General features: G+C 29.9%; 1 protein-coding gene across 1 annotated transcript in view; it reads right to left on the minus strand.

The window, feature by feature from the left end:
- LOC113364272 (transcriptional enhancer factor TEF-1) overlaps nucleotides 1-10,784 on the minus strand; it is a 325,049-nt gene that overhangs the window by 28,664 nt on the left and 285,601 nt on the right. Inside the window, exon 2 of the mRNA XM_026606759.1 lies at nucleotides 1,018-1,316. Coding sequence (XP_026462544.1) covers nucleotides 1,018-1,316 — 299 coding nt within the window. The remainder of the gene's footprint in view (nucleotides 1-1,017; nucleotides 1,317-10,784) is intronic.

The following is a 10,784-nucleotide window of genomic DNA, read 5'->3' on the forward strand; positions in this document are numbered from 1 at the left end:
CGACTGACGATTCTAGTAAATATTCTGGTAATAAATATGACTTGTTAACTTCTCGAAGTAGAAGTTTATGTTTTTATCAAAAAATTCGAATCGCTAATTTTATGTTTTCTCGACGTTTCAAGCCATTCTGAAACGATTGAGACCAAATTTGGAAAAAGTATGTGTGTGTGTGAACGGATTTTTTGCTGTAAATTCACGTTTTCTCAAAAACGATTTTAAAAATTCGATGTATCTCGATGAGGACTATCGTTTGTCAGTTTGTGAGACGATCTGCCGAACCGTTTCTTTATAATTTGGAAAAAAGTGTTAAACTTGTCGTCCACATTTAAGCTCATACTACCAAATCGATTTTAAAAAATCAAAAACTTTTCGAAAGATATAGTTAAGAATGATACTGATTAGTTTTAGGTGGAAATCTACCGAGACGTTTTCTTGTAATAAACTGTTGAAAAAAAAACTTAAGCCGATTTTTATGGAACTTTTTTTGGCGATATATATCATAGTCTTATAGAACTTACTGAAATATTATAATCTTACGACAAGTAGTTTAATTTTAAAAAATCATCAAAGTTTGAGAAAATGATTAAACTACTCATTTGACGTTTGTTAAAATTAAAATTAGACGATTCACTTGGTATAGCGATAGAGTACTTGGTCTTAATGAACATACTAAACCGTTAAAGTCCTACGGAAACTGGTTCAATTATAAAAAATTATTGATTTGTGAAAATTTGCTTTAAGAAAATATTCCGAGTTAACAAGTTCGTTCGTTTTCAATTATGTGTAATAAATCCACTCAGAATACTTTTAATCACTCATAAATTAATTTATTTTTTCTTGATTAAGTTGATTATTCACACTTATCGGGAAGTTCATGTAACTTACCTCAAGGCAAAATACCAATACCAACTTGATTGAGTTTCAAACAAGATATCTAATCACATATCAATTAATAAATATGTACGATCCACTTTTATAAAAAAGTAAAAAAAAATTCGTATTTCTTTTTCTACTTACATCACTATCGCCTCCATTTCCTCCCCCAATGCCGCCGCCAACATCCAACAGATGATGTTTGTCCGCCATATCGTCCGGAGAAACGCCGAGAGGAACCGCGTTCGTCGGTACCGCTCCGGGTCCTCCAGGCGGAGCGCCATTGCCTCCTCCGGGACCCGTCCCCGTCCCGGAGCCCGGCGGCCCCCCGCCCGCTCCGGGAGGGACCGAGGCGGCGGACGGAGCCGTCCCGCTGCCCGGTCCCGATACGGTGCCGCCGCCCCACGCTGACAAACTGCCGCCGTTGCTCAACAGCGCGCTGTCTGAAAGGGGAAAGGAAATTGTCATTATTATTATAAATAGAAACAAGTAATTGTTATCATTGTAAATTGATTCGTAATGTCATAATAATTAAGTTTTAATAATTAATATTAAGACGAATAATATATCATAATATAATAATTAATCATAAACGAATTCACTAATAAAATTTGATATTTAAGGCAAAGGTCATGATTTTTATAAATAGAAACAAATTCAAAGAACAAACTAGTAGTCATTGTGCCAAAAGGTAAATTGCTAGAACTTTCGGCACCAAACATTAATTTTTAAAAAAAGCTTTAAAATTTTTTGGAAACTGAAAAAATAGGTTTTTAAGAAATTTGTAATTTAAAAAAAAAATAACTTTTCTGAAAAACTTTTTTTTTATATTTCTTCCACTTAACTGATTTGAACAATATTTGCAGTACTTAGAAAAAACAATAGGCTTTCAAATAACGCTAATTAGAAAGTGGTCCAACAAAACGCACTACCCGGAAATATAAAAAATGCAAACAAACATGAAAAATTATTTTATCTTTTTCAGCTGATAATAAACGATTTTTTCGCATCGATTGTTTTACATAATATGGTCTGAGTCAATGTGAGAAGAATTACGTAAAAAATTTTTCGATATCTTTTATGGTTGCGCCAAAAAGTGAGATTGAAAAAATGGCGTATAAATTGTTTAAAAACCAGGGTGGTGTCGATTCTGTATGGCAATGCGCCCATACCCTTTGCACTTATTATTAAAATCTCTATAAAATATCTGATATGTTGATTTGCATATGTCTAACGATCATTCTTGACCATTAAATTTCATTCTTTTACTATTTTATTAGATCTGCGAGACCGCTGAAGCTGCCTACCAAATAATTCATTCGGTTTTCATTTCTTTATTTATTTTATTTATTTATTTATTCATAAGCAAGCCGTAATCAATAATAATAGATATTATTTCAGGCTCTTGTCAAGAGTCTCTTTCTTTGTTCAAGTCTCTCTTTTATTCCGTCAATAAAAAAGAAATGTTTTTTGAATCATTCCAATCAGACGCTCCGTTATCTCAAAAACTGAATTACCATTTTTGGCACTGCTCCGTGTTTTCGAAACGACTGGACCTGCTTTTGCCAAAAACTAATCAGTCCGTTCCCTTATCAATAAAAATCGACTTGTTTTTGAATTATTCAAATCAATCCGTATTTCCGAAACGAAAATTTGTATCACACACACACATACATAAACACGCCTATATCAATTTTTTCTAAGGTATGCCAAATATGGAACTAAATAAATTTATTCTATAATGTCAAATTGTCCATTTTGATCAATAACTTTTTGTCATCTTTCAAGCAACATCAATATTCCACTTCCATAAAACTTTTGGTTTTTATTAGCAAAATACTGGATCAAGTACAATTTGGCGCCATCATAATTATTGAATTCTTTACCATTCACAGAGTTTTGTAAAGATCGAAACAAAAAATAACCAGAAGGTGCAAGGTCAAACTATATAGTGGAAATGGCAAATCATCCTTACCAACCTCCAATAATTTTTGCCAGGTGGTCGAGGATTTGTGATGTCAACAATGGAATAAATCACAGAATTCAGATCGTTAGGTTGGTTGGTAATAGTTAAAGTAGACAATTTATTTGTAATCAACTTCAATTGAACGAGTAGAACTTTAGTCATATTTGAGTGAGTGAAAAATCACCAGAACGATTTTTGCAAACCAATATTGCCACAAAAAAAAAAAAAAATATTGCCACAGCTGCTTTTTTGAAAGTGCGTCACCATAAACAGCTCCTAACTTTTAGTGAGCTTAAGATGCTTTTGCAGAAATAAAAAAGCAGAATATAACAAACAAAATTCGATTTGATTTTCTATCATTCAACGAACGCCAAACAAAAACTACGCTATCAAAAAAAACTCTACTTTTACTTTTTTACAGCTAAAACCAAAACCTTATAGGTGATGTCTTATTTATAAAACTTTTCACGGTCATGATATATAATTAAACTGAGCTAAAAATATGTATCAAAGAATATAAACCAATTATTAAATATGCATGTATTTAGAGCCCAATTTTATCTAGAAGTTTCCAATTATCCTATTGATTTTTTATTAAAATTTAATATTACAAATTATTAATATATGACGAAAATGTTACTGGGTACATATAATAACAATATATATTATGTATATAATATAATGTAATTTGCTATATACTGTATAAACCATAAATCATAAATAATTTGCCGAAAAAATAAACAAGCAAGCTTTTATAAACAGTGATAAAAAAACAATACATTTTGATTTATGTCGTTATAGGGATTTTGTGACGTTAGAAAATGTTTAATTTTGTAAACGTCACAGATTTCTAAATTTACTGTATAAAAGTGTTTCTCAAAATTTTTTTCCCTGCACTAATTTAACATTTTTTTAAATAATTATGCACCTTTAAAGATCATTTTGATTTGATTATATTTGAAGAAATATAATTGATAATATTTTTGTAGTTGAGTCCATCTTTGAAATAGTTTGCCTTCTCCATTTAAATAATTATTTAAATAATAATAAATAATGTCACGAATACAATTAATTTACTTTGTATATTTTATTAAAATCAAATCTATATTTAAAATAAAAATATTGCAATTGTGCAGTCAATTGTGAACTTTTTGCCTAAGCAACTCATTCACATAAATTCATGGAAAACAAATAATAAGCAATCTACAAAATAAATATATTTTATCAAAAATTATTTTACAAATTTTATTATTATTTAACAAAATTACTAAAGAGTGCGCCATCTAACTTTTTTTTGGTAGCCATTTATAATTTTTTGAATGTACTTTCAAATACAAAATTAAATTTGAGAAAACATTCAGTACCATTTTAAAAAAATAGTTTTTTATAGCATTTTCAAAAAAAAAATGGATACCTTCAAAATAAAAACAATAGAGAAAAAAATCAGTATTATTTTTATAACATTTTATAAAATAAATGTCGGACCTTATTTTAAGATTATATTTTAATATTAAGAGCAAATTAGTGAGAAATTTTAGAGTCTTAGTACAGAACTCTAAACAATTTTGTTATGTCTATTGTAATAATTTAGTCGTGTAAAATTAGTAAACAATAAAAAAATCAATGCTCAAATTAATTTTCAATTGTCGATTTTGGGTATTGTTTTGTGATTCGCTGGAGAGCATCGGAAAATAAAATATGTGAACTGTTACAAATTCATTTATGATTAAATGTTACTATAGATATGAGTATAATAAATAAATTTATAAACATTCATAAAAATTCAAACTGCTGTTGCCATTTGTGATGAAAACATTGTAGCAACATAGTAAATGGAAACCAAACTATGAAAAATAATATTATGTTGCCAAACAGAAATAACAAAATAGTATAAAAATATTTTAAGAGAACATAATCTATTAGTTATTTTTTTAATTGATTAATAAACTGATACTTTTAGTATAGATATTTTGATACTGATAGCATATATCAACTCTTAGCAGTTAGGTTCAATTTTAAAAACTTTTGGCCTGAGCTTAAAGCTTTATTATTAAAATTAAATTATTTGAACTTATGTTATTTTCTTTGTTAAAAACAATCATTTAAAAGATACAGAATCTTAAACAAAAAAGGTTTCGAAACGAAATGTATTAGTACTTTTTGCCCGATGGAAAACATATCATTCTCGAGTATTTTACATTAATTAGAAAAATACTCACTGGTGTGACTATACATTTTTCTCTTAAATATTCTTAGCTTTATATTAATCTTATTTTAATAGCTTGTACAATAGTATTATTATCATTGATATTTTATAATATCAATAATAAAAAAGTTTAATTTTTATTATAATCATATGGGATTTTTGTGCATCGATAATTAAGCAAATTTTAGTGATTCAATATGCAGTCAAGTGGTATAATTCTTTATATCAAACTATCTAAATATTTACTATAAAATAGCACTATATATTTCTTTACGACCGGCAGAAGTAATTTCCGCAAACGTTAAATTCAAATTTTCCGCTATAAGGATTTCCAGCCATACAGGGTGGCGTGACCATATACACATATGCTTTAGTGGGGCTGCTTCAAGAATTTTAGAATATTTAAGTCCTAGTCGTTTAAATGTACAAATGTAGGGGAAAATAGTGTAAAACATAATAATTATGTAATATAAATACGGTAGAGCGGGGCTTAAAGGTCTGAGAATGAAAAGGTCCGCCTTAATCTTGAAAACAAGTAGAGTGTAGTATTTTTTAATAATGATACTATTTTAGAGGGTAGAAGATTTTTAATCAGCCATCTTATTAAATCCGACGACATCGATATCACAAGATAAACGGCCACTTCGACATATTTTTAACAAGAGTATTTTTCAAATTAAGTTTTAAGTTGTAAGTTTTTCTAGTTTCAGGAAGTACTGTTTAGTTTACGATACCTGATTATATTATAATACTTAAGTATATGTTATTTAATTTTTTATAATATGTTTTGTTATTTTTATGTTAGATTCAACAGTTTTTCTATAAACCTCTGTAAAAGTTTGCATGCGGTTGGGGTAAAAAGGACCAACTAAACCTTTACACAGGCACATATGTAAACAATGAAAAATAGGTAGTAAAAAGTAAATTATGAGCTAAAAAAGAATTTTTCAATGGTTGAATTAAATTAATAGTTATTTTAACTCTGCTGATAAATATTTCTGACAAAGAATCAAACCGAGATATATGTATAGAGTCTTCTTTATTAAAAATGTACTTGTTGATATCACTTTTAATTAAATGACATTGGATCTATTTGCCATCTATATTTTGTAATTTTATTTTGTTAATATTCTGTTCTTACAGGTACAGGTACTAGTAATATTCTGTATTTACATTTATAATTTTGTATTTATGTTTTTTTTATTTTTTGTAAACCTCAACAATTTTGTACTATAAAACTTTAATAACGTTTTGATTGACAGAAAAAAAAATGCTAACTGGCTGTTCCCTTTTTACCCCGCCAATGGGGAGAACAGATAACAAATTTTAAAAAAACAGCAAAATAACATATTTTTACAATTAGGAAAAAAACAGCTAAAATGTAGGTAGTTTGATTTTCATAGTATAATTATTTTTACTTTATGCCTCGCCCTACTCTATCAAAAAACTACGAACTGTTTGTTTGTCACATTAAAATTACATTTTTTTGCGCATTGATTTTTTTTTTTTTTTTTTTTCAACAATATATTTACAACTGTCCTACATAGACATTAAGTAAATCTTTTGGCAATTATATGTAAAAATGACATCGATATATAAATAGTGAAAAATACACAGTTGCATTTTTCCTTTATAAGAAGTAATATAGTGTGACACGAGTAATTACAATCTAATTAAATCACTAAATATTTTTCTTTTAAGTCTTCGTGTTGTGTTTGTGGATAGCAGTACGTTGGCCAACTCATTTGGGTGTTCTTCCAGTCTGTCTTTGTGGTTAACAGCGAATCTTTTAACTTCCTCGGCTACAGTGCGCATATGTGTGTCATCATGGATCAGCCAGGTGGGAGTATATTTTGGGGCGCCTAAAACGATCCTAAGAACTTTGTTCTGAAACCTTTGAATGATGTTAGCATTACTTTTAGATGTGGTACCCCAAAGTGCTATGCCATATGTCCAAATCGGCTTAAGTACAACTTTGTATACCAGTATTTTGTTGTGTACAGAAAGATGGGATCTCCTACCCATTAACCAGTATAGTTCTCGTAACTTTTCCTCAAGCTGTTGTCTTTTCTTTTTATGTGAATTTTCCAATTCAATTTGCGGTCTAGATGCATGCCCAGATACTTTACGTGTTCGACCTGAGGGACTTCTATTTCATTCACAGTTACAGGTGGACATGTCTCGTGTTTGAGTGTAAAAGTGATGTGGGATGATTTCTGGCTGTTGATCTCTAGCCTCCACAGTTTGTACCATTTTTCTATTGATGTTAAGTGACTTTGAAGTTGCTCTGAAGCAGTTGTGGGATTTTCATGTTTTGAAAGAATGCAAATATCGTCAGCAAATGAGGCTATGTCTGTGTCAAGTGAGGTGGGAATGTCAGCTGTAAAAATTAAGAACAAAATTGGGCCGAGAACACTGCCTTGAGGAACGCCTGATTTTATTATTTTAATAGGTGAGTTCATGTTGATAATGTTTACGTAGAAACTTCGGTTTGATAAGTATGATTTAATTAATAGAAATAGGTCATTGGGTAAAGTTTTTTTTTATTTTATAAAGAAGTCCTGTATGCCAAACTTTGTCAAATGCTTGTGTGGTATCTAAGAACAGAGCTGAGCAATATTTCTTTTCTTGTAGAGTTTCGTTAATCTTATGCACCAATCTATGGGTTTGTTCAATCGTTGAATGCATCTTTCTAAAACCGAACTGATGACAAGGAATTGTATTATTATGTTCAATGTGACAAGAATTCTTTTAAGCAGCAATCTTTCAAATATTTTGGAAAGGAGGGGTAAAAGACTTATTGGTCGATATGATGTTGTATAGGATGGATCTTTGCCAGGTTTTGGAATCAAGATAATCCTAGCTCTTTTCCAAGCTTGAGGAAAAATTTGAAGTCTACATATCGAATTGTATAGAATTGTCAGAAATCTTATAGACTTTGGTATTGCAAAATTTGGTATTGGACAATTTGCGCATTGATTTAATATTATAAATTTAATCTGTAATATAAAAAGTAATTAGCACAAACCCGGATTTGAACTCAACCTCGGTCAGCTTGATACCAAACAGTACGATATCAAATTCCCACCTGAAGTTATAAATTTTACATATAATCTGAAGTGACAATCCTCTTTCATAAATATTGCTGCAACTTAAGGTGCTATAGGCTTTAAAAAATCGATTGTTTTGCCAAATTATCTTCCAAAACTAGCCAAGAATATATCCTTAAAATTTCAGAAACAAATTCAAATTATTTTTGGAGTTACAGAAGAAATAGTGGGCAAGCGTCAAGCGCGATTTATCGGTTTTCCATTTTTTTGATTCTTCCCAATTGATGGGAAAGATAGGGAAAAAAACGTCCTATGGAAACGATGCAAAATTCATCGTACTCAGGATTTTATTCTCTTATTATTGAATCTAAAAAACCTTGAAAAAGTTATAATTAATCCACTTTTCAAACAATTAAAGTGAATTTTTTTATCAAAAAACATGATTTGTTAAGTTGCAAAAAATTGGCGAATTTCTCAATTTTATCTGGATTTTTTAGGTTTAACTAGAATCTATACTAAAAATTAAAATATAAATTTGTTTTTTTTTTTGCTTCACATCTGCACGCTAGTGGCGCATATGACATATTATAATAAAAAAATTTAAAAAAAATGTTGAAATATATAACAATAAAACCTAAAAGTTTCGTTTCAATTAAATATTTATTTCCTTCCCTAAAAATTCTTCAAAGTCAAAGCGATTTTTCCTCTCTTAATACGGCAACACTATTAGATATACATATGTAATCCAAACATAAAGAAGTGGTAGATTGCTCCCCTTTGGAGAAAAATTTTAGGTTGCACGATACCAAATACAGCTCATAGAGCACGAGTTCTGAGCTCTGTTAGAAATATCGAAAACCAAAACCGAAACTTATATATTTTTATATCATCCGACATATAACAGTGTGATTCACTGTCATGTATCCTTTTTACACGTATCATTTAATCCCGTTCTCCCCTACAGCCGTGCAGACTTGGTGCAATGGTCCGAGTTTTGTAATTAAAAGTAAGTATGTCCAGTGCTCACAATTATATGCCCTTTGCACGCATAACTGCTTATGCGCTATTCCATATCGCACTATAATAAAAGCAGTGGAGGCCAAACCAAGTAGAGTCGGGTTGGCAATGGAAGGAGATAGACGAATTCAAAAAGTTTGTGAAACCTGAACCAAATATGATAGTAGTTATATGAATTTTGCATGTCATTTTGTAAATAATTGATATTTCTCCTGTTCGGTAATGTCAGTCCTCAATGGTATAGAGATTAGAGATACATATTCGGGCGTTTAAAAAAACGATTTGGCATGACTTTTTTGTGGATTTCTTTGAGGTTTAAATGCAATGCTAATTATTGTTAAAAATAAATACAAAAAAACAATTATTTAAAAAATGCTGGTTAAATATCTTATATTTTATATCAATAAAAACTTATCCTTTATATTTATTAAGAGCAAAGAACAATTTATAAAGGATAAAATTTTCGTATAAGAGCACAAAATTAGGAGACAAGAAAAGTTAAATTGGTCATATAAGTTTATTGTTAGATATTACATTCGGAATCCCCATGGCTTAGTCATTAGTGCTTTGGCTTTTCAACCACAAGTTTCTAGGTTCAACATCCACCCTTTTGGCAGTCTCATGTCAAGCAGTAGTGGCAATGGATTTCACTTGACAATATGTTTTCGAGTAAAAAAAGCCTTGCATAAAATAAAAAATCATCACTATTAAAGAAATTAATAATAAAATATATCAAATAATAGAGCAACCGTAGAAATGTCTTCTAAAACCACATCGTTAAAAAGTATAATTAACTTTCCCGTAGGGTAAGTTATACTAATCACAAAAAAATCCGAAATGAAAATTTTTATATATACCTATAAAAAATTTATGCATGTGTGTGTGTGAGTGTATGTGTGTGTGAGTGTATGTGTGTATGAGTATGTGTGTGTGTGAGTGTGTGTGCGGATACAAATTTTCGTCGACAATTTCGCGAACACCGATCAACCGATTTGAATAATTCAAAAAACATTTGATTCGTGTTGATAAGGAGATGCTGATTAGTTTTTGACGAAGGCAGGTCTAGTCGTTTAGAAGGTGAATAATTCATTAATAATTCACTTATATTGACAAGATGAAGAACTGATTGATTTTTTCGGAAGGCAGGTCCAGCGGTTATGGACTCTCAATAAAAATAAGTTAAAAAATGACATTTGGCGGTCAAAAAATGTTTATTGGACATATGTACATCAAATTATCAAATTTGTTATAGAGATTTTAATAATGTGTACTCATTTTGTGTAATTTTTTTGGGTTCCGTACCAAGATTTTTAATTACGGCCATGCATTCCACTAGTTGAAATAGGTTTCTTAAGTACATCTTGCAGAAAAATAAAAAAATAATACATTTCCGAACATCGATCCGAACAAATCTTATAATTAGTGTTTTTATGAACTGTTGTAAAGTGGTAACTGTGGTTGTCCATTCTCTTTTGGATGAGATTTTTTTAGACGTTTGTAATATTGATGTGATACATATTGCTTCACTTCCGCATGAAGCTATTGAAATCATATCAAATCAAAATTTTCAAGTAAAAATTGATATCACTACTGCTTGATATCAAGCTGTCGAATTCGGAAACAAAACCTGAAACCTGTGGTTGCAAGACCAAAGCTCTTACCATTCAACCCT

This window comes from Ctenocephalides felis, unplaced genomic scaffold (assembly GCF_003426905.1).
Source record: "Ctenocephalides felis isolate EL2017-DRISC unplaced genomic scaffold, ASM342690v1 CF-g0.4_SCAFFOLD_00845, whole genome shotgun sequence".
Taxonomy (NCBI): Eukaryota; Metazoa; Arthropoda; class Insecta; order Siphonaptera; family Pulicidae; genus Ctenocephalides; species Ctenocephalides felis.